Source organism: Zootoca vivipara, chromosome 14 (genome assembly GCF_965207765.1).
Source record: "Zootoca vivipara chromosome 14, rZooViv2.hap1.1, whole genome shotgun sequence".
In the NCBI taxonomy this organism is placed as follows: Eukaryota; Metazoa; Chordata; class Lepidosauria; order Squamata; family Lacertidae; genus Zootoca; species Zootoca vivipara.
The window spans coordinates 14915268-14940440 of record NC_142597.1 but is presented as its reverse complement, the minus strand read 5'-3'; the positions used below and the strand labels follow the sequence as shown (position 1 = coordinate 14940440).

Below are 25173 nucleotides of genomic sequence, written 5' to 3'. Positions count from 1 at the left end.
ATCAACAGGCCAAGGGGCCCCTCAAGGAATAAACTTTGAACATTGCTGGTCTAAAAAAGTGGATAAAGACGGAAACAGAGATTTGTTTGCTGTTATCTGCTTAGAGTTATTTTATTTTATTTTTTGTTGTTTATGGGTCTGACTCAGTTGAAGCAGCTTCTTGTGGTAACCAGACAAAAATGATGATGCAAAAGTCATCTTACAGAGATGTGAAGAACCTGTGGCCCTTCAGCTGTTTTGGGGCTCCAACTCCCTTTATCCCTGATCATTGGCCATGCTGGCTGGGGCTGATGGGCTTGTCTCAAGAAGGAGGGGAAAGAGAGAGAGACAGAAGGAGAGCTGACATGGCAGTGATTCAAGAGCAACAGCGCAGTGAGAGAGATACCGGTAGAAGGGAAGTAGTGGGTGCTGGAAAGCAAGAAAGAAGAAATTAGGCTTATGATCTGCCTGAACAAACATCAGAAGGAAAGAGGCTGGGGGTCTTTATTATCAAGGTGAATCCAAAAGAAGGCAAGATCAGCAGGCATTCCTCAAGTCCATCAAGGTACTGAAAACCTGAGCTTCAAGAATCAGTCAGACGTTATCTTGCAGCAATATTGGTTTCAATAATCCAAGACCTTTCACGTTATTACAAAGGCTGCAAAGGTTGCAAAGATTAGGGTGGCAACTGAAAGGAAGATTTCCAGATGCATAAGCAAAAAAATCAATAAATTAGAACGGTTCTCTGAATTATTATTATTATTATTATTATTATTATTATTATTATTATTATTTACCAGATGGTGGTTTCTGTATGTGGGTGGACTTGGAATTAATTGGTTGGCCACAATAGCTCAGTTGCAAATTGATAAGTGGAAAGTGGTAGAGTGTTGTCTTGTACAGTGGTACCTCTGGTTAAGAACTTAATTCGTTCTGGAGGTCCATTCTTAACCTGAAACTTTCTTAACCTGAGACACCACTTTAGCTAATGCCTGCTGCCGCCACGCCGTCAGAGCACGATTTCTGTTCTCATCCTGAAGCAAAGTTCTTAACCCGAGGTACTATTTCTGGGTTAGCGGAGTCTGTAACCTGAAGCATTTATAACCTGAAGCATTTGTAACCTGAGATACCACTGTATTAGGAAGCAGAGAAGATTCAGCTTGGCACTTCGTAGAGTTCCCAAACGAGTCAACATATTGCTGGGACATTTTCTTTTTCACATCAGTAGAGGGTGTCAATGGAACCTACAAATGCACTCTGCTCTACTTTGTTAGCTCTTGCCAGTGAATATTTCCACACAAAATGGAGACACTGAACGGAGGTGATATTGTGGGGACAAAATGGGGCTGTAAAGCTTGAATGTCACTCCTGTTCAGCAAGGCTTTGCAAAAGTCCTTGCCTTTATGGCAGCTTTGATTTCAGCAATATACAAATGATCTGGTATGATAATAAGGCCAGTTGTGGGAGAAATGAACAGAAGTTACTGGCTCCTTCTCCCTTCTACTCAGGTTAAGAGCCGATAATTTGTCGGCAGAAGAACAGGTGGATCATGAATAATCTGCAATCTTTTGAGTGAAGGGCTCCAAAAGTCTAAGCGGTCAGACTCTTCCCACCACCATCTCTCTCCCTTCCTCCCTCCACAGCCACATTCCAAGGAGCCACGCCACCTTTAGGGACTGACTCCATTATGCATTGACAGCTCTGCCAATCATCTGATTAATATTCATAAGAAGCAGATGGACGGGTGACCATTCAGAAAAGGTTCTTTTTCCATCTGGCCAGTAACAGTGTTGAATTGTGTGCTTGTTCTCTGCTAAACAACCGTTACAAACATTCTTGCAAACAGAAGAGCAGTCATTCACAGCCTAGCAAATCAATTTGCACCATAATTAGTGCAGAATTTCTAAAAAAGGAGAGGTGCTGGGGCTCAAAACTGCCTCAGACTTGTACCCTCTGATACAAAACTTATATCACAGTTCTTCCCCAACCTAATACCATGCTGGTTGGGACTGATGGGAATTTTAGTCCAAAGCAGCTAGAGAGTGACAGGTTAGAGAAGTCTAGTCTGTCTCTTTTTCACCAATGTGCAGAGGCTGCTTGTGATCACTCATTGGTGAAGGAGATAACAGTGCAGGTGCTCAGTGGTGCTTCCACCTTCCTTCTCACTTCACATGCACTTGGCTTGAGCCCCAGCAATAAAAACCTGTTCCCCTCAGTGAAAGTTGGTTCAGATGTGGACAGGCTGCTTGGATGAGTGAAACCAACCACCTGTCTCCTTGTTCCTTGCCCATCCTGGCTCATAAAAGCAAGACAGGCAGGGCTAGGCAATGGGCTTTGTCGGGTGATGAATGCTTCCCTCTGCGAGGGAATCTTCCCAGACCCACTTAAAGAAGTGGTTATTAAACCACTTCTTAAAAAAAATATATCTTTGGACTTGGCCATCATAGCCAATTATCGCCCTGTCTCAAATCTTCCATTCTTGGGCAAGATAATTGAGTGGGTGGTCAGTGAACAGCCCCAGGCACACATGGAGGATGCAGACCATTTGGATCCCTTCCAATCAGGGTTCAGGCCTCATCATGGGACTGAAACTGCTATGGTCATGCTTGTTGATGATCTCCGGTGGGCTAGGGACAGAGGTGAAAGCTGTTTCCTAGTTCTGCTGGATCTTTCAACGGCTTTTGATACCATTGACCATGGTATCCTTCTGGACAATCTAGCGGGGTTGGGAGCTGGGGGAATTCTCCAGTCTCAGCTCAGGGACTCAGCCTCATAGCCTATGCCTGCCTTCCACACCTAGGTTGCCTCAATGTGTTTTGACTCCAATCTCATAACCATTGACCACTGTCCATTCTGGCTCAGGTTTATGGGAGTGATCTCATAGTGTTCTGTGTTGTACAGTGCTCCATTGTCTGAAAGCCAAACCATCCATATGAATTAGAGGGTGCGTTTTTTTCTTATTTTCCTGGAGGGCCACAGGTTTCCCACCCCTTATACCGTGGGTTTCATTGATCCTCGGTGGTCCAGCCTTCCCCTCCAATACCCTTCTCAATCCTCTAGATCAGAGCTTTCCAAACTGTGTGTTGTGACACATTAGTGTGTTGGCTGCAGTGTCACACAAATGCTCCCTGCACTTCTCCCGGGGATGGAAATTGATTAGTTTAACCCCCAGTTTGCTAGTAAAACTGAATTACTCTGTTGTGAAATGATGCATGTCTAAATAGTGTGTCACCAACATGGAAAAGTTTGGAGAGCTCTGCTTTAGATTCTACCTAGCCACTTGCATGTTCCACAGCTTTTTCTTGCACTCATCCTGACTGCAGGCTTCCTATAGCTATCTAGTTCACCACTCTGAAAGCACGATGCTGGACTTGATGGGCCATTGGCAATGCTCTTCTTATAAGCTTACCTTGAAGTTATTTTCCTTGCCTTGATGCAACGGCCTCAAGTTCAAGATTATTAATAGTCCACAGATTTCACATTCTAAAAACTAATATCTGAGTCTATACAATAAAGAGGAAAGGAACTCCAGATATATGAGAAATATTGCCAGGGTCAAGTCTCAGGAGTGGCCTCCTCTGATCCCAGCTTAGTTGTGTTGGTGTTGTCATCTTCAGAGTGACACCAATTCTTCAAGCCTTATGCTACTATGTTGGAATGGAAAACATGTTGGGTTTTGTGGTGTGTGTGTGTGTGTGTGTGTGTGTGTGTGTGTGTGTGTGTGAGAGAGAGAGAGAGAGAGAGAGAGAGAGAGAGAGAGAGAGAGAGAGTGTCAGTCTTCCTGACCTGCCCACCAGCAGCGCACATGGATTATATCTCAGTTGGTATGAGGTGCCAAGTGGAGCATAATGGATCATCCGCCTCCAGCAATTGTGTCAGCCAGAACACAATTGGGAAATTGAGCCAATCTGGCTCAGACAGCAGAGAGGGAACAGATCTGCAAGATGACAAGAGCCTCCTGTTTCAAATTTTCTGTGTGACAACTTAATTTGCCACACAGGAATTAACTCCCTTTTCACCAGCAGCCTGGTTCCACCCCCTGCAACAACTGGCCAGAATGGCTGAAGTGCGATACATACACTAAAACCATTGTTAACTGATTTGCAAATTAAGGAAGCCCCCTTGGACGCTGTTGAAGGCATCTTACCTTTAAACAATGCTCATCTGCTGACAATTCAGTTATTGCTTTCTGACACAAGGAATGCTCCATAGCCAGTGTGGTGTAGTGGTTAGGAGCGGTAGACTCGTAATCTGGGGAACCGGGTTCACGTCTCCGCTCCTCCACATGCAGCTGCTGGGTGACCTTGGGCTAGTCACACTTCTCGGAAGTCTCTCAGCCCCACTCACCTCACAGAGTGTTTGTTGTGGGGGAGGACGGGAAAGGAGATTGTTAGCCGCTTTGAGACTCCTTCGGGTAGTGATAAAGCGGGATATCAAATCCAAACTCTTCTTCTTCTTCTCTTCATAGCAAATGGCTAAATGTGACTGTCAGAGCAGGGATCAGAGGCAGCATGTCCTTGAGTACCAGTTGTTGGAGATCCTGAGTGGGAGAGCGCTGTTGCATTCATGTCCTGCTTGTGGGCTTCCCATGTGTATCCGGGTGGCCTTAATGGAAAAGAGGACGCTGGGCTAGTTGGGCCATTGGCCTGATCCAGCAGGGCTCTTCTTATATTCTTACAGCAGGGTCCCCAAACTTACCCAGCTTCAGACCGGAGGGGGGGGGAGCGCACGCCTATACGTGCACGCCCACGTGATTTCCGGCCCACCTCCGGGTCAGAAAGGCGTCAGAAATAGCTTGTGTGCATGTGCACAGGCCTCCTCCAGCCCGGAAGTGCACCGGAAATGACGCTTGCGCATGCACGCAAGCTATTTCCAGCGCCTTTCCAACCTGGAAGTGCACCGGAAATGACGCTTGCACATGCGCACAAGCTATTTCCGGCGCCTTTCCAACCCGGAAGTGGGCAGCCTCACTGGTGAGAGCGGGTGGCAGCAGCGGCCGGCAGGGGTCACAGGGGGCCGCATAAATGAGCCTCACAGGCCGCATGTGGCCTGCAGGCCTTAGTTTGGGGAACCCTGGTGTTATAGCTATGTGTCAATTGCTACTTCATAAGCCAGATGCAAATCCTGGTCTCAGAGGAGGCAGATTCAGTGGCCCTGCCCCATCACCCTCAGTCTGCCCTCAGCCAGACCCCACCTGCCAGCCTTATAACTTACAACCAGTCCAGGAGGTTCTTCATCCTCCTCCTTAGTCTCCGTGTTTCCTTTGTTGAACTCAACAGGCAATGAAACAAGAATCAGTTGGCTCCACTAGTCATTTGGCTCTGGCTCCCCCTACTGTTGGTCTCCCTGCTTTCCACCTCACCAGTTTCAGTGGGCACCAGCCACCACTGCCTGGTGGTGCAAGAGAGGTGGTAAAATTGTACCTGGACTATACCAATATACTACAGACTACAGTCCTCATGAAAATTCACCAACATTTTAGTGTGAATCTCTCCTAATATGCACATTTTTGTATGCAGTTTTACACATTTTGCAAGACAATTTCCCCTAATTTAATGCTTTCTTGTATGTTGTTTTCACTAATTTTTGCATTTTTATGCACACACCTCGATCTACTGTGCATTTGTGCACCCATTACTTGACTAGAGAACTGTGTTGCAAAATTTGGAAGACTGCAAATGTCAAATCATAGGCTCAAAGGATGACTGTATTTTGGTATGTGTATGGTTTCAGAAAATTCAAAATACAGTAAGTAGGTTATCCTTTAACTGTGTGAACTGACTCGGATTTCTCCCCCATCCCTAGATACAGTACAGTGGTAACTCGGGTTAAGAACTTAATTCGTTCCGGAGGTCTGTTCTTAACCTGAAACTCTTCACTTTAGCTAATAGGGCCTCCCATTGCTGCCATGCCGCCACTGCACAATTTCTGTTCTCATCCTGAAGCAAAGTTCTTAACCCGAGGTACTATTTCTGCGTTAGCGGAGTCTGTAACCTGAAGCGTCTATAACCTGAGGTACCACTGTATGTGAAAGATCAGCTCTTACACAGTATCAAAAATGTGTTACAATCTTTGGTCCACTACGTTAACTGTTTGGATCAACAGATCTTTTGTGTTCGTGGGCCTATAAAGAGGCAGACACACATAGCAGCAAAGTGATCTTCACAAAGTCACTCAGAAAAGAAATTGCAGAACAAGAAATAATTGCTCCCAGACTTGCTCTGCTCTTAAAGCCATCATTCGCTCACAAAAAGGGATTTCACTTTGGGGACACAAGACTTCTGGCACTCTAAGGTCAAACAGGTATGCTGGTTAGTTAGTACACAATCATCCATCACAGAAGCCGGACAAAATGGGGGAAGCAATACTGCAGAAAGATACAGTTCCTCACACAAAGGTGTGATAGCTAATAGATTGGCTGTTGTCTCTTTACAGATCCACCTCTCGTCAATCTGTCAGTTGAACCTCAGCCTGTCCTTGAAGACAACACCGTAAAGTTTCACTGCTCTGCTAAGGCCAACCCTGCAGTTATCCAGTACAGGTAAGATAATCTGGAATGTGTCACAGAACTGCTTGGGAGCTGGGGTTATTGTTTTGCTTTGTTTTTTCTTTTAATCACTTATCTTGTGCTCTTATCATGTACTGTATTTTTAATCTTGTGAACGACCCTGAGATCTTCGGGTTAACAGTGGTATCTAAATTTAATATATAAATAATAATAAATAAATTGTCACTGCTTTTGCTCACAGCTGAAATGATTGCGGTAGTAACCAGAGCCAGCTCAATCATTGCATACTTGGAACATCTGTCCTAAATTGCAGATTTGACATGCAAGTGCTGCAGTTCTTACCTTAACAGGATGACGTGGCTGGTTCCAAAAATGAATCTGGGTGTGTGTGTCAGGGAGTAACCTGTCTTAGTGTTGCTTCAAATGTTCCAGAAAAGCAGTAAGAATATTGTACCAGTCACTCCCTGAGATCAGAAGTTGGTGCTCTTGACTGTGTCTCACCAAAGGTAGAGGCACCACTGATGATAAGAGGCATGGTCTTTCAGTAGCTACAGTGATATTCTGGAAGACTTTACTTCTTGAAGCATGGGTGGCATATTTTCTGGTTGTCTTTTTGCCAGCTGGCAAAAACATTTTTATTCCAGCAAGTTTCTGCCTGTTGATGTTATTTTTACCTGTTGCTTTTAAATAGATTTTAATGTTGTGTATTTTATCTGCTGTGCTCTTTATGTACTTTTATTGTTTTATTCTTTGTGGAGAGAGAGAGAAAGATTTGCATTGCAAATCAGCCTGAACAGAAAGCCTGTGAGAGTTTTCCAACACCCAGACTGGATAGTGAGAGCCATGCGTAGTCCAGACATGCGTAGAAGCAACTTCCGGTCCCGCGCCACTGCTGATCCCGCATTTTTCAGCGGGAGACTTGGCAGCTATGCATCCACATGAGGCAGCAGTGCAGGAAGTGTGGTTGGATTCCTGGTTCTCGTCCTTGCAGTTCCTTTCAATGTTTCTCTGGAACATCTGAGAAGCAACATGGAGATGCTCTGTTGGCTTGCACTGCCATTGTTAGCATTCATTGGCTTCATTACTGTTTTTACCAAGGCAGTCCTGAGGGCTTTTGAACCAAATTACAGCCCTTTCCTTCTTCTTCACTGCAGTGCAGATTCAGGGGTGTGGAAGCACTGCTGCCCTCTACCCAGAATGCAGCAGGCCTCCACAGACTTCTCAGTTTTATCCTCAAGCTGAGCAGATGAAGCCAGCAATAGGCCCACCAAAAGCTGTAGTGAAAACCCTTTGTGCTGATAATGTTGTTATATGGTAATGGGCTCCAATTGTCTCAGCATTGCAGCCGTCTGTGCATTTTGTTGAAGCTGCCACTGTTACATGCGCGGTAGCTCCTTCCCAATCCAGCATGTGGCGGCTGTTTAGAGAGCGCTGGCAGTGAGCTAGCGGAACCATCTGCTTGGGGACGCCACTAGCAGAACACACACGCTGAATGAGCATTCTGTTATGGAGAGGTTCGCTTTATTACATGTTTCCTGCATAATCTTTTACATTCTGAAATAGACAACTTTATTAGCCTCATTTGATTACAACTTTCAGCCTTGCTTCTAACAATTGCATGGCGGCTGGCACTCTTTCTCAGAGGCTGTTAGGTGCTATCGTCAGCCTGGGAGTCCCACGTTTACAGGTTTGCAAGAGCTTAGTATAAGGAGTTGGTTTGCATGCTACAAGGAGCATGTGCTATCTGTGCCACCCTCTGTCCGAGCCAGCCCACCTCCCCTGATCCAGCCCCAATGCGTACAGAGCAGCAAGTATACACAGCTTTCCCCTAGTGCTCACCTGGTGCTCTGGCTCTACCCATACCTGTAAGGGCAGCCTTTGGCAAAAATCACATGGTTGGCTTTCTAATTCAATCAGGGGACCAACCATGTGATTTTGACCTATGCTTATTGAACTGTATCTGTGTAGATATCATTTGGACCACCCATCTTCATGTACAGATGGGGGGGGCAGTGGAGGTGGCCTTCTATGTAGGGAGGGATGTACTTGTTCCTCTCTGAACATTGGGCCAAATCTGCAGAGAAATATCCAGTTTGTCTGCATGCTTTGCAGTCTTGTGGAAAGGATAAGATTCCCTTCCACCGTACTCGAGCAGAAGTGTAGAGAAGAGACTGCCTTACTGTTTGCCAGGCCCTGTGCTGCTAAGGTGAGGAGGAACTGATGTGGTTTCACACATTTCTCCATCCTAATTGGCAGCAGCCATAGCATCATGGGCTTTGGAAAACAGACAAGCTGTCTCTAGCAGACATCAGTTGCTATTCCTAGCCGCCAAACACTGTTGCTCCAACATTTGCCACCCGATTGCCCAGATCTATGATTCATAGTCTGCATGCACGCTAACCCATTTGTAGCACAAAAACATAGTTTTTCTCAATCCAGAATTGTTCATGCCCATCCATCCTCAACATGCTGCTATCAATCTAGATTGATTCTAGAGTCTGCGGTCCACAAGGGTGGGTGTGGTTATTCAACACGTGTCCGAAAACCCTCCCCTTGATTAGGTCCTCCCTGCCTTTTCCTCCTTCCCAGGTGAACGAAGAAGGAAGTGGTGATTGTGTTTTGGTTTGCACCCACCCACAATGTAATAGGGTAAGTGTGGATGCACACATACCTCATTACTGGGACTGCCTACATGGACACACTGTGGGGGTCATGAAGAATTAATCTGCAATGAGCTTTTATTTTTGGAATGAAAGCAGTTTCTCAAAGAGGCAATAAAATATGCAATACATCTAGATTGTGTTTGGACTATGTAGGAAAGACAAGTACTCTGTCTCCATTGATTCTGGAATAAAATGTTGCATGCATGCAGCCTGAGAATCTACATTTATAAAGTAAGAAGTCAGAGGGGTGATCAGAACTTTGAAGAGTGTCTTGTTTCCCTGAAAAACATTTGCAGATCTCTCTTTAGAAGCAGTTTAAGTGGCTCTGTTTTCTGGATAATGTACCTTTTCTTGGAAAGAGCCATCCTGGGCAGCAATTGCCTAGCCTTCTCTTGGGTTTTCAGTTTTGGAGTTCCTCCGAATACAGAGCATATGCTTTGACTTCTGGTACTCATTAGCAGCCACAGTATTAAAAATAAATGGAAGAACAATTCAAAAGAACTTCCAGTGACAGATGAAATGGAGAGAATGGGCTATAGAGTTTGTAGAGATGTGGCAGAAAAGGCAGAGGGTTCAGATTGCTGTGGTATAGCTGCAGCATTGGGGTGGCCTCAAGAGTTTTTTGGCTGCCACAAAAGAATTGCAAAGCTACATGCTTTTTATTTATTTGTTTGTAAAATCTGCATCCCATCCTTTCCCCCAAAGGAGTAAGGTAAAGGTAAAGGGACCCCTGACCATTAGGTCCAGTCGTGACCGACTCTGGGGTTGCACGCTCATCTCGCATTATTGGCCGAGGGAGCCGGCGTATAGCTTCCAGGTCATGTGGCCAGCATGACAAAGCCGCTTCTGGCAAACCAGAGCAGCACACGGAAACGCCGTTTACCTTCCCGCTGTAGCGGTTCCTATTTATCTACTTGCATTTTGACGTGCTTTCGAACTGCTAGGTTGGCAGGAGCTGGGACCAAGCAACGGGAGCTCACCCCGTCACAGGGATTCGAACCGCCGACCTTCTGATCGGCAAGCCCTAGGCTCAGTGGTTTAACCACAGCGCCACCTGGGTCCCTAAGGTAAAGGTAAAGGGACCCATGACCATTTGGTTCAGTCGTGAAGGACTCTGGGGTTGCGTGCTCATCTCGCATTATTGGCCGAGGGAGCCGGCGTATAGCTTCCAGGTCATGTGGCCAGCATGACAAAGCCGCTTCTGGCAAACCAGAAGTACTCTGGCAAAGGAGTACAGGACATCAAACATCAAAATGTTAAAACAATACAATTTAATATAAAATAAAGTACATTTAAGGCATTTGAAGTCTAAGCAGGAGGTCAGCTAAGCAGGAGGATAACTAAGGCCAGGTTATCTCCATCCAGAAACAGCAGTAGCAAAACTGGGCATAAGCACAGCTGGCTACAGAAGCCACCTGAGACTCCATTGACAAGTTGGAATCTAGTTGGAATCTAGGAACACTCCCAAACGACAAACTTTTTATTTCAGAGGTAGGGCAGCCTCTTCTCAAACAGCCCTTCACTGCTTCCAGGCACTGATCTTCACAACCTTTCCTGATGCTGGTGGAATGGAGTGATAGAGCTGTGTGTCATCAGCATACTGGTGGCACCATGCTCCAAATTCCCAATTTACAGCTCCCAACTGTTTCATATGGATGTTGAATATCATAGGATACAGAATGTACCTTGTGGGACCCCACAACTCAAAACCCACTGGGCTCAGCAACAGTCTTCTAAATCCACTTGCTGGTGATGAGCCTGCAGATATTCTGCTCACAGCTGTAATACAGTGCCTTCAACTGGCATCCCACTGAGTTTTTGCAGAAGGATGCCATAGTCTATGATATATCATAGCCACTGAGATATCAAAGAAAACCAACAGGGTCACAGTCCCCCCGCCTCTTTGACAAAGGTCATCAGTCAGGGCAAGCAAGGCTATATCAGTGACAAAACCAGGCCTGTAGCCTGTTTGGCTGAAGCCATATGGGTCTAGACAATCTAAGTTATTGGTGAGGGTGGAAATAATATTTCCTCCATGTTTTTAAATGGGATTTTTGAAATACCAGAAGGCTGCATTGACCCCATGTCTTCATATGAGCTAAGAGAAAGCGGGGGATGAAATTCAAGAGTTCTGCATACTGTTGTAGTATAACAAAGATCAATAAATTTTATCAGTATATGGATATAAAAGATAGACTGGGCCTATCTGGTGAATCTGCCAACTGCCTCAACTAAGCTGAACCAACTAATTTGCGCAGTTCAGTGTTTAGATGCATTAAGGCTGCAATGTATTTAATATACCATGCAACTTTTATTCAAAATATTTTTAGCTGCCCTTCATTAAAAGACTCTAGGTGTGAATAAAAGAGTGTGAATAAAAACTATTTCAAATGCCATACAGATATCACATAAAACTAACAAATAAATATAAAATAAATAAGAAAATAGAGGCAAATTAAACCCATAAAAACTGGAGAGCAGAGTAGAACAACTCCACTAAATATAAATATATCATCAACTTCCAGAGGTGTCTGTTTGGCCTCTGCTGGAAACAGAATGTCAGGCTAGATGGCTCCTCGTCTGACCCAGCAAGGCAGTTATTTGTATTTCTATTCATTCTTAATAAATGAACACCTGATTATTATTTTTTAGCAGTCAAAAATGAGGTCCTGTAGTTTCCCTTTGGTTTTGTCTTCCAAGTTGGAGGAGTTATGTGAAATCAGGCAGTGCATGTGCACTAGTGGCAGAATCCAAGATGGCAGGAACTTGGGTTGATGCCATGCTCTGTGCACAAGGCATTCAGAAGTAAATGAAATCAGGCAACATCAACCAAGAAATAAGGCAGGGAGACGAAGCACGTGGCCCTCCAAATGCTGTTGGATTACAACTCCTATCACCCCTGACCATTAGCTATGCTGGCTGGAGTTGCAGTCCAACAGCAACAGGTGGTTCATAGGTTCCCCATCCCAGGACTATTGATCTGCTCAGGGCCATCTCAGGCAGGTCAGGCGCCTGGCGCTGAGGCGCGGAGATCGCTCCGGCGCCCCCGCCCTCACAGCGCACAGCGCCCCGGCCCGGCGCCCCGCGCCACCGGGACTGCACCTAGAGCCGGGCCTGGATCTGCTCTTCCAATGGCAAGGATGCTGCTTGGCCGAGACAGCCCCATCCCAATTAAGAAACCCCAACATTTGGCAAATTTGAGTTAGCAGCAAGGCCTGCCCATGCCCTTGTTGCATCAGTTGACAACTTAGTTCCTCACAAGGCTTTTCCCTCTTGACAGCACAGTAGTCATGCATTCCCCTCAGTGTCTTGCTGTTTGCCAAGCAGCAGCATCCCAGAGAGAGTTTGTGCTTCTGTTTGTATCAGGGTTGAGGTTCTTAATTTGAGTTTATTCAAGTGTATCAGAGCATTAACTCCAAAGGTCGGGGCTTGTTAAAGAGCTGCCTCTATGAGCTGCACAATTTAAATCTTGTTGGCGCAGACAAAAATAAAGTAATAAATAAATAAGGGGGGAAAGTATGTTATGAAAAGCCATCACTGCTGAAGTTCTGCCAAAGGGGCAAACTTTCCCACAAACTTTTGCTAAGTGCTGCATAGATAATGCTGCTGATATTTAGTACAGCTGCTCAGGCCCAAGCACAAGACTGACCAACAGGCCAGCAGCAGCATGGAAGGTGGATGACAGAAAGTGCAAAGCGGGTGTGATTGATTAACCACTTACATGCCAAAATGGCTTCTAAGTGGTTTATAACTATAAAATGAATCCATGCTTAAAATATACAATGGCATTAAACCATCCTACATTAAAATATACAATTAGACAAAATTAAAAGCATAACAATTCAAAACATTTTTTTAAAAAAACAACAACCAGTTAATAAGGTCACAAGGGGGGCACATCTGGGGGCCTGGATCAGGAGCCGCTATCAAACAACAATTGTATTTGGTCGTTCTGTACCAATCTTTACAGTACACGAGGAAGGAGGTACTGTACCATGCTTCTTGGCCTGGGAACCTTGCATTGTGGAACAGAGCACTCTGATGAAGTTCAGGCTGCTGCCTTAGGTGGAGAATTGTCAGTTTCTTATTCAGGAGCCTCCTGGATAGAAGAGGGAGACCCACCGCCATATTCAGACTCAAGAGGCTGGCTCCCTTGTTTCTTCAGTCTTGTGGAAGTCAAGCACTGGGAAAAAAGTAAGGTTCCTGAAACTAGCCAGCAAGCTCTTCCAAGGAATCTGGGTTTGGGGCCATATTCACACCGTACATTTAAGGCGCTATGATACCACTTTTGAACAGTCATGGCTTCTTCCAAAGAATCATGGGAGCTGTAGTTTGTTAAGGGTGCTAATTGTCGTCAGGAAACCTCTGTTCCCCTCCTAGAGCTACAATTCCCAGAGTGGATTAACAATCAGCCCCTCTTCACAGGGAACATCCACATGGTTGTTGTTTTAATAAAAAAAAATCCAAAAACCAATTTATTGTGCCTAGTAACATGCATAAAAAATAATGTACAGTACAATTTTTAAAAAGTAAAAATCCCTAGGTTACCATTGGAAAACAATGGTACTGAATCACGTGTGCAAGTAAAATAAAGCCAAGGGAAGCAGATTCACATACCAGTTTCCTCATAGGCCCTCTGTGTTTTTTTGCATTCAGCACCCTCTGCATCAGCTCTTAACCAAATTCTCAGCCAGTGCTGCAGAGACATTATGGTAAAGTATTCTTATGCACTCTGTTCCATCTCCTGCTGGGGCTGAATTGTACCCCCAGCATGTTCTTCCCTGCACATTCTTTTGTCTACATTTCAAGTAGGTCAAGTGGTGGGAATCCAGCAGCTTCACAATGCGGTAGGATATAGTTCTGTTGACAGAGCCTTTAAATATGCTGCCATCTAAGTGACATGAATAGGCAGCATTCATAGCAACAGCCCACCCTGCATTAGTGTCAAGACCCTTCCACAAATTCTGCAAATGTCATTGCTGATGCAGTGGAATATCCAGCTGAGGCTGGACCTCTGTTGTATAAAGCCTCATTCAACCTCAGTGAAAAGTCAACTTTGCTAAGCAGGGATCACCACCAGTCAAATGGTTCCCGCTAAGATTATGTCTCCTGCTCCCTGTCCCACCCAGTCCCACGATTTTCCATGATAGTTTGCCTTTTGGAGTTCTGTAGGCAGGTCCAATATAAATCCTGTGACATTTCTCCCTGAATTCATCTTCCATGCTTTTTCATATAAAGAAACAGCAATAAAATTTGCAGTAACTGCATATTTAGTCATTTCTAACAACATTTTATCTCAAAATAGGCATTTCAAAGCATCTTAGTCAACCCAGTCAGATGGGCAGGGTACAAATATATTATTATTATTATTATTATTATTATTATTATTATTATTATTATTATTATCACCATCATCTTGGGTTGTGGCCAATGCTATTCCTACTCAGAGCAGACCTTTATCATTAATAGGCATGGTTCAGTCATTTCAATGGGTATACACTGAGTAAAATGTAGTTAGATACAACCCATTCTCTCTCTGCACATTATTCCAAGTGGCGTGGATTCCTATACTTCAATGTATAGGATTGTTCTGTTACTTGATTAGCTGTGACTTTCTGACTTTCCTTGTTTAATGCACTAGTATCTTCCATAGCTGGCATAGCTGGCAGATATTATCGTGATCTTCGAAATGACTCAAGACCACATGACTCAAATGACTCAAACCACATCACAGAAGATGATCAGAGTGGCATGCATTTTGCGTCAACAGCTTTCCAATCTCAAAGCAGAAGGCAAGGTGGGGGGGGGGGACTACCAGTTCCTTTAAGTCACTTACCCTATGTACTTAAGACCCTTAATATGTCATTCATTGATGCATATCTCTTCCTCTCCACCACATCCTAGTACTGTGGCCAGTAATATTTGGTATTAAGTTTATATCTGTAAACTGCTCTTCATCATCACCAACTGGATGTTACATTCACTTACACCAGCGTTTCTCAACCGCTGTTCCGCGGCACACTAGTGTGCCGCGAGACGCTGGCTGGTGTGTCGCGACGTGCGGCGACGAGAAGGGCGATTTGCATTGTCACGTGCCTGGCGGCCGCCAATAAAATGCGCTAACCCGCCAGAAAGCAATATTTCTCCTCCTCTTTCCCAAAGCTCAGTGCAAACGAGCCTGGCGGCCGCCAAAGCACAACACTGACCTGCCGGAAAGCAATATTTGGCAAGTGTTTCTTACAGTCATAATTATAATATAGGGCGGCACAGAGTTAAATTTTTTAACTTTTTTAATGGTGGTGTGCCTCGTGATTTTTTTCACGGAACAAGTGTGCTGTGGCCCAAAAAAGGTTGAGAAACACTGACTTACACAAAGCATTTTTTTTTTTTTTACATTGTAGGGAATCTACAACACACTGTACCTTTTGGGGACAGGTTATCATGACCTATCTCCTGTTAGAATTTTACAGCTTAATTAGGATGCTGGTACTACTGCTGGTAGCAGCAATTCCTGCCGGCTGCAAATCTAGCCCTCCGTGCAATAAAGTCATAATTGCATTTCGAGTTACAAAGAAGAGTTGTTAATTTGAAGAGTCCATTACTGTCAGAGATACAAATAGCTCTGTTTTCATATTTATTACAAAAGCGGGAGGTGGGAAGGAGGAAGAGTCCGAAGCGTGTCACAAGCATGGCGAAAGTAGCCAAGTGAGCGCGCACAGTAAACATGACCAATCAGTGGAAGACCAGGTCCTGCATTCAAAAGGATGGCAAATTCTTACGCAGTTTCTGAACAGGTTGGCTTAATATATTGCAGTGGTTTGTGTGTCAGCTCAGCAATTGTTACGACAGCTAAGGGGTGTTGCTATGGGGGCTGATTAAAGAAATGCCAGCCAATTATGTTTATGAATGTTAGTTGATTGACTAATGACATCTGCATAAATTTGCTGCTGATGATTTTTTTTTAAAAAAAAAATTAAGCAATTTTAATTTTTAATTTTTTTAAAATCTTTGGACTCTGGGACCAAATGTAACCTTCCAGACTTCTCCCTAGTCTACATACGTATATACAATGTTTAGATGCAGTTTAAGGCAGCTTTGTATGTTCCTATGGTTGCCTGGGAGGAAAATAGAGAGGGATGTGTGAGTACAAAGAATCTAGCCTACTGTACAAGGGTAAAATTCACATTTATTGCTCTGCGCCCACCTTTGCTACTGTGCTGGCCAATAGCCCCAGAAGGTTGTCTAGAAATGAATGTGGAATTTAGGATGAGAATGTTCCCACTCTGCAAAGTTTGCACCCATAAGTCCATTCCACTCTTTTTGACAATCCACACACACACAACACACACACACACACACACACACACACACACACACACACACATTCAGAAGGTGCAAGAGCAGGTGGATAACTACATTCCAATCACATTAGGTTGGGAGATGCTAGTCAGATCAGGGCAATTCATAACAGAACATAAAAATATTGAAATCTTCAAGTATCCCCAGGAGGGAATCCCAGTTCAATTGTGGTACTGAGTTCTTGCTTAAGTGAATTCATACGAAAAATGAGATTTGAAAAATCAGCTTCCTGTTCATTCTGTCAGCCTGTGCAGTTTTGCCCTAAACCTGTGGTGTCCCCCCCCCCCGTCCCTCGTACAGTTGAGACGTACATTTTCCCTTGGCTCATTGGGGCTCCCTCTTACTCAAAAGAAGCCAGTTACCTCTTCCCATCCAAGCTAGCTTTGCAACTTTCAAAAACAAAGGCGGACAGGAGCGTGGAGGGAAGCCCAGATACTGAGCTGATGACTTTAGGGCTTAATTTATTTTTAAGGTATTAAATTCCTCTCAAAAAAGCAGGTGTGTGAGGAACAAGTAGGGGAAAAAGTTACCCAATTGAAGATAAGGAGATTGTATGAAAGCAGGAAGGAACCACTCAGCAAATGAAAATGCATCTAGAGAGGTTCTCCAACATAATCCAGCTAATCCATGCGTGGTCAGTGACGAGAGAAACAGGAGCTTAGTTTGCTAGCTAGCCGGGAAGTGCAGTAGCCTGTGGAGCCTCCCGGCTATCGGTGGCTAGCTAATCTCCATGGTTTTTCATCTGAATGGAGCTGGAATCTGCGTGCTGTTGATTCACATCAGCCAGGGACAAATTCATTTTCTGCTCCTAGCTTTGCACTCTCTTCCACTCCTTGGATTACAAACTGTTTATAGCAGAAGGCAGGCCCAAGGAACTGAAGACAGCTGCTGCTGCTAGATAAGGAGGTAGTTTGGGCTTTCTGTAGCATCCCCTCCTGCTTATACTGTTAAGTTGAAGAGGGAGGAGTTTGTTTGGAGTGGTGCATTTGGGGGGTGCTAGCCGTGAATGGTGGAAGGCAGGAATGCACAGTTCATGGCTTATGCCTATACAGGAATTGCAGAGACTTGTGCAGGGCACAAGCTGTATCTTTCAACATTTTTCTGATGAAAATCCATAACCTTGCTTTGCTTCCTGTGAGATAGCAGCAAACAAACAATGTGCGCTGTTTTATTTCCATGAGATTGACATGCTCTTCAAAGGGTTTTTGGAAATTTAAACCTAAATTCAAATACCGTTCTGTGCTGTCTTAAAAAGCAAACAAGCAGTATGTGATTCAGACACCAGGAATAGCTGCATGAAGGTTCATCGCGCCAACAGGATTTCCACATACTAGAATTTCCCAAATGCTAGAATTTTCATATTTTTCACACCCAATTCCCCAGTAGTCCATGGGCTGAATCCATCTCCAAAAGATGCTACTCAGCCAAGTAATTGCTAGACCAAAGGCACGTGGAAGAGACAGGATTTTTTTAACTTGAAATTTTCTTTCAACCTTGACATCTCTTAGTTAGAAATTATTAGGAAGATGAGCAGATAAATACATTTTTAAAGCATTTAAATCCCACAGTAACTCCAAAGCAGTGTGCATAATTCTTCTTCCCCCTGTATAACCTCACAAAATCCCTGTGCAAAGGATGGAGAATGACCCAAAGTCATGTAATGAGCTTTATAGCTGAGTGGGAAGTTGACTCTAGATCTCTGCAGTTCTAGGACACATTCATGCCTTACATTTAAAATGCTGTGATACCACTTTGAGCAGCTATATACCAGTAATTCTGGGAACTGCAGTTTGTTCAGGGTGCTAACAGTTGTTATGAGACCCCTACTCCCCTCACTGAGCTACTATTCCCAGAGTTTCCTGGGAAGAGGGATTGGTTCTTAAGCCACTCTGCTAATGGTAGCTCTGGGAGAGGAAAAGGGATCTTATAACAATTCTTAGTACCCTGAGCAAGATACAATTCCCAGAATTCTTTGGGGGGGGAACCATGATTGTTTGAAGTGGTATCATAGTGCTTTAAATGTACAGTGGTGCCTCAACTTACGAATTTAATCCATTCCGAAGGCACCTTCATAGGTCGAAAAATTCGTAAGTCGAAAAGCGCCATTGGAAACACGATTTCCCATAGGAATGCATTGGAAATGGAAAAATTCGTAAGTCGAAGCAACCCCATCTAAAAATTCGTAAGTCAAAAAAACCCTATCTAAAACCGCCGCGGTTTCCGTTCGGATGTCAAGAAATTCATAAGCGTACAGCTATTTGCCCCATGCGTAAGTTGAAAAATTCGGTTGTTGAGTTGTTCGTAAGTCGAGGTACCACTGTATGGTGTGAATGTAGCCCTTGTCTGACATTTTAACCCAGCCTTCTCCAAAATGGTGTCCTCTAAATGTTGTTGACCTACAACTCCCATCATTCCGATGGGACTTGTAGCTGGAAACACATGGAGGACAGCAGGTTGGGTAAGGCTGATGTCTCAAGGTCTCCTCCATTCTAGACCTTGAAGAGCTGTTGCGGGTCAAAGTAGGCAATGCTGAACTAGATGGATGAATGGCCTGATTCAGTAAGATGGTCTCACATTCTAAAGGAATAGTTGAAGAGTAGACATGCACGTGTTAGTACAGTCCAGGACAGTCTCAGTTTCTGTAAAAGGAGAGGAGGTCCATTTGTCTTGTGTGCAAATGACTGGGCTCAGCCAGCTGTGCAACTTGCTATTAGCTCCAGCCAAGCATGTTGTCCCTTTTAGCTCAAGTTAATGAGCCTTTTGATTTTGGAGTGAATGGCTGCAGTTGTAGTCCCAAGCATCTACTGTATCTACGTGTTTCAGCTCCTATCACAAGTTCAGCACACAAAAGATGGGAGAAGGAGCAGAGCAAAAACAATTTTTGAATGAAGTTTCTATAAAAAGGAAGGGAGAGAGAAAGACAGCTATTCTTTTAGAAATGCCAATGCAGAAGAGGGGTGCAATACGTGGGCAGTGGATATGGGATGCCTCCCTCCATTTCCATAAACTGTGTGTGTGTGTGCGAGAGAGAGAGAGAGAGTACACACGTTCTTCTTTTAGAAAGTTGCTTTGGGAATTGAGATTGCTTTTTCACATGTAGGGTTTCTGTCAATCTTTTTCACTACATGGAATGTTCATTTTAAAATGGGATTCGTTCTACTTCAGGTTCATCCTGTCAAAAAATGAACTAGTTCATTTCAAGTTCATCCAGATGAATGTTTTAGTTTGTAATAAGTTCATCCTTGGCATGCATGCATGCGCACACACACACACACACACACACAAATTCTGCATTCAGAATGTTCCAAGGAGCTATGCTGAAGTATAGGTTCCAAAAGTACTGTAAATTAGGGCTGCACACAAGTAATAAGATGTCAGAAAGACAAAATGCCAACAGGTTAAGCTTTCTCCATAATTATATTGCCTCATTAGAAAAGGCTTGCCTCATTTTAATTTGTGTCAGACATAGATCTGTTAAAGAAACAAGGCTTCATTCGCTTTGTTCCTGTACCTAAACGTCTTTCTTTGAATCTCTTCAGCAGGGAAGATACAGGAAATGCTTCGCGTTCCTTCCTTCCAACTGCTTTGCAACAGTGATTGTCTAAATGATCTTAGCAACAAGAGTGCCTAATAAACCTTGGAACTTTTCATCCACCTTTTACTTTCTAACTTTCTTTATAGATGACTTACTGAAAAATAATAATAAAGAGTCTAAGCTTCCAGGGGCGGGGGAGGCAGAAAATGAGGGTGAATGTGAAACATTCGATTTTCTGAATGAACTGAATTCATCTTTAGTTCACTCTGCAATTATGGGAATTACTTTCAGGCATCGTTCAGAGACTTTGAACTAGTTCAGTGAATTTCATTTAACTGAACTAGTTCATTCTAAGCACTGACCTCTTTGGTCTGCCGCATTGTTAAATGTATGACAAGACTAGATAGCTCTTTTTTTCTATTATATTGTTTGTCATCTTGGATCCCTTTCCCTGGTGTGTATAATATCCAATTACACTTAATTGGTGCTTAACATAATAATAAATATTAGGCAGGCTCCTTCACTGTAGTGTTTTTGCCACCTACTAAAAACTTCCTTTTTAAAAGCAAGCCTACCTAGACATTGTATTTTATTGTGTACACAGGCTACAATTCATAGAGTGGTTTAACAGTCAATTCCTTTCCCCAAGGAAACTCGGAATTGTGACTTGATTCAAAGGTCTTGATTCAAAGGTCTTGATTCAAAAAGGTTGTTGCTGGCCCAATGGTGATGAAAACCACCATTTGGGAATCTTCATGCTAAGTTTGGCATGAGAGGTAACCGAGCCTATAAAGAACAGATGGTCAGGCAGGCAAACCACTTTCCAAAATATATGGTAGATTTAAATATTTATAATCCTCGCTTTCATAAAATATATCAAGGCAACTTACAACATACAAAAATAATAATATCAGTCTATAAATATCCATAAAATGTAATCATAAACATCAATAAAACAGCAGCAGAAAATCCTGTTGTGAAGTCTGTCTAAGTAATACCATTTTTCAGAAGACGTCTGGAAGAAGACAGGGGTGGTTCTTGCTGAACCTCTACCAGTAAGCCTTAATGCTTAAGGGTCAGTTGCTAGTGAAGGCCAACCAATCTCCAGGGGAACTCCCGGAAGTGCCTCATCAGAGGACCTGAAATGCGGAGAATTATCTTGGATGAGTGGGTGGGTGGTAGATGCTTGCTTTATTGTGCTTCAGAGAATACTAAACGATTGCACCCTGGCGTATTCATGGAGTGCTATCCATGGACATCCTGAGGGATGGGATGGAGCTGAAATTTAGGGGATTGAAATGGAGCTGCTTCATGTTGCTCTCAGCCAACAATGCAAAACAAGTAAGTAAGCAAGAGAGAGAGAGAGCGTGCAAGTGAGTGAGTGTGTGTAATTAGTTACTGCCATCGTTCCACCACCTGTGATGGTGGGTAAAATTAATGTGAAGCAACAGAAGTCAGAGCGACATGAACTGACTTTCAACTAGTCCCTCCCTTTGCCTCTCTTCAGATATCTCTATTTGCCAATCGTCTGGTGGCTTTTTGATGTCAGCCATGTGTCGGGAGGGGCGGGGGGGTACCTCCCCCATTATTATTTATTGCTTGCTGTAAGAAAGAGACTCTTTAAAGTGGTAGGCTAAAATGGGAAGTTTTAATATTGCGCAAGTCCTCTAGCCTCTTCTCCTCCTTTCCCAGGGTATGCTTAGTGTTATTTTTGCGAAATGTTTGAGAGTTGGCTAGAGAGAGAGAGGACAGTAATAAATGCCTCCAGCTCTCACATTGATAGAGTGTCTCCCGCTCCAAAAAGACCTTTACAAAGAGCAACAACTGCCTGTACCCATTGGAGTAAAGAGTGTTGGGCTGGAGGGGGGGTACCTATCATCTATCACAGCTGGAGATGCAGGCTCTTAACCCTGCTGCATGCAAGGGTAAGAGGAGAAGTGTGCACACATTGAAGCAAACTGTGACCAAGAATCTTATGTTTACAACAATCAGCTGCTAGTCCTCATGATAATAGGAAAGGAATGGTATAAAGTGAAAAGGTTTGTGAAGCCAGGGGGGATATTAAGGGATGGGAGCTTCTAGGGTTAGTATTTGTGGTCAAACTAGTGAGGGCATTTAATGAAATCTGCAAGCCCCACAATCTACAAACTCTATAAACCCCACTCCTGATTCTTTCCCCGCTACCACCACGGCTAGTGTTAGCCAAATCATCCGGCCTCTAGGCATATGTTGCCATGCCTATGGGTTTTCACACAGCAGACTCCTTAAGTGAGCACTAATAATAATAATAATAATAATAATAATAATAATAATTTATTATTTATACCCCGCCCATCTGGCTGGGTTTCCCCAGCCACTCTGGGCAGCTTCCAACCGAATATTAAAAACAGTACAGCATCAAACATTAAAAACTTCCCTAAACAGGGCTGCCTTCAGTTGTCTTCTAAAAGTAAAATAGTTGCTTATTGCCTTGACATCTGCTGGGAGGGCGTTCCACAGGGCGGGTGCCACTTCCAAGAAGGCCCTCTGTCTGGGTCTCTGTAACCTCACTTCTCGCAATGAGGGAACCTCCAGAAGGCCCTCGATGCTGGATCTCAGTGTCCGGGCTGAATGATGAGGGTGGAGACGATCCTTCAACTTAGTTTGAATTAGGGCTCAGCTTACAATTCGGGGGGGGGGTAGCCACAAAGCCTATGCTATTTATATAATGATGAGAGCCTCTGACCATGGACAGAGTGTATTTCCCTCACATTTGCTGAAGCACAAGGAAACTTGACAGTAGAGACAAAGGTGCAAGAGACAACATAACCTGAAGAGCAAGTGGTGGGAGGAGAGAGCGAAGTTCACTGGGGCCATTGACAGATGACTGATAGGGCACCAAGACTCTTGTGCCACCTTACAGACTAACAGCTCAATCCTATGCTTCTCTACACAAAAGTAAGTCCCACTGAATTAGGGATGGGTGGACCCATTAAAACCCCATGCATCCAAGTTCTGTAGGACTTAGGCCATGTACACATTAGCGTATTCCCCACTCCCACTGCATTTCAAGTCACATTGCTACAGAGCAGGAGGGTGGGTGTCTTCAGCCAATGTTCATTACCTATTTGGTTTCTACGCACCTGCAGCCCCCACAACTCCTAATCATAAAGTTGGCATCTGTGCGCGCACAATGGCTGCCTCAAATGTACACACCTTGGCTTAACTGCAAAGTGAAAGTGGCTTATGTTTTCAAATGAGATGGAAGCTGGCTTGAGGGGAAACACATCGAACAGCAGTGTTTCTCAAGAAACTACAGAAATTTATGAACTGTGGCTAACGTCATGTGTCCACAGCTTCAAAACTTGCTGCAGGAGCACACTGGAGCCAGAATAAATGGCAATATGTGCACAGCCTCAGTTCCTCCTAGCCCGTTTCTGTGTGGGTTTTTACCAGAAAATCTGCACAGAAACACAAAGGTGATTTTATTTTTATTTCAGTATCTATGAGGTAGTCTGAGGGCCTCATTGCTACCTCTCTCCCTTCCAAAAATAAAAAGGGTTCCATCTTTAAAAATTGGCAACCCAGTCTCCCACAGCCTAGAGATGCCAGCGCTGGGGGTCCTTGCCAGCCGCTTCCTTTGAATGGAAATACATCAAGCTCCCCTTGATGATATTCTGTCACTCTCAGCAGGAATTGTAAGAGGGAAACATGGCTGCCCGCATAGAAACCATTTTAATGTTGTAACCCACTCTGGGACCTCAGGGTGAAGGGCAGGCAATAAATAAATAAATAGTAAACACTGTAGCTCCATCCTTATGTGGCAGCATTGACTCTTGAGATTGATCAAGGGTGCCCTTTGAACAATGAATCAGGCAAATGACCCATTCTAGTCCAACATCCAGTTCTCCTAATGGCCAACCAGATGCCTGTGGAAAGCCAAAAAGCAGGACCTGAGTGCAAGATCATTATCTCCTTTTGAGATTCCCAGCATGCAGAAGCATACTGCCTCCGAGGTAGAACCTAGCCATTGTGACTTACAGCCATTGGTTTAATCATAGGATATGCTGAGATGGCAAGCCAAAGGCTCGTGCTTATCTTGGCTTCTTCAGCTGAGACGGGATCATTCTGATGCAACCACATGGATATCAGGTACTGTGCTTGCATTATTTGCTGCAGCTTCTCCCAGCTGCATCTAGCAACCTCAAGGGATACAAACAGCAGTTGTGAGGGGGAGATTGAGAGGTAAGGGTTTCTATAGGTTTGTTTGCTTAGGGGGCTTTGTTCAGCAAAGGTCTTTTTTCCCGGAGCATTGTTTTTATCTCTGAACCAACAGAACGGTTGGCTCATCAAATATTAACACCAATTCAGCTGCTGCTTAAGAGGTTTCCTTTAAAGTCAGTGGGTCTTGAATATGCCTCTGTGACAGCTAAGGAAATTGCTGCCTGCTTCCTTTTCTGATCTGCTTGGGGGGAAATAAAGAGACACAACAGGCAGCTGTTAGTTAAGGAACAGAAACAAATGGAAATCGCAGCGCCGCTTCTGTCTCCTACAATGCCTTCCGGTCTGTTCATCCCATTTGATAGAGCCCTGTTAGCATAGGAAAGAAGGTTTTGGCTCCCTGGCAACCTCTGAGGAGGATGGGATCTGACAATAGCCCAGACTCTTTTTTAAAAAAATGTCCCTGACAGAGGCTCCTGTGTTGCTAATGACTCAATGATTGTGAGGAACTTGTGTTGTCTATCTGAGGATGCTCAGTGTTAGAGCATCTGTTCTGCATGCAGGAGGTGCCAGGTTCCATCCCTGGCATCTCCAGGTAGGGCTGGGAGAGAGCCCTGCCTGAAACCCTGAAATCAGTAGTCAATACTAAGTAGATGGACCAGTGGATATAAGGCATATTTCCTTGTTTTCCCACCACTGCAGCTCCAGAGAGGAGATCTGCACTTGTTGAACTTGTTCTTCAAGGCACAGGTGTCTCTGACTGGAAAAGCATAGGCAAGTAACCCTCCTTTGATGTACGGCATCAAGTAGAGCCTAGATTTATTTCTGGGCAAGCCTGGTTGCAACATGTAGCACAGATTCCAACCCCGCCAACTTATGAGCAATGTCAGTGGCATGTTCTTAGCCAAAATGCCAACCATTGGCAATGC

At 44.2% G+C, this 25173-nt stretch overlaps 1 protein-coding gene across 1 annotated transcript in view; it reads left to right on the top strand.

The window, feature by feature from the left end:
* The window catches only part of KIRREL3 (kirre like nephrin family adhesion molecule 3), a 733484-nt gene that overhangs the window by 581847 nt on the left and 126464 nt on the right, over positions 1 to 25173 (top strand). The window contains exon 7 of the mRNA XM_088657681.1: positions 6415 to 6520. Coding sequence (XP_088513807.1) covers positions 6415 to 6520 — 106 coding nt within the window. The remainder of the gene's footprint in view (positions 1 to 6414; positions 6521 to 25173) is intronic.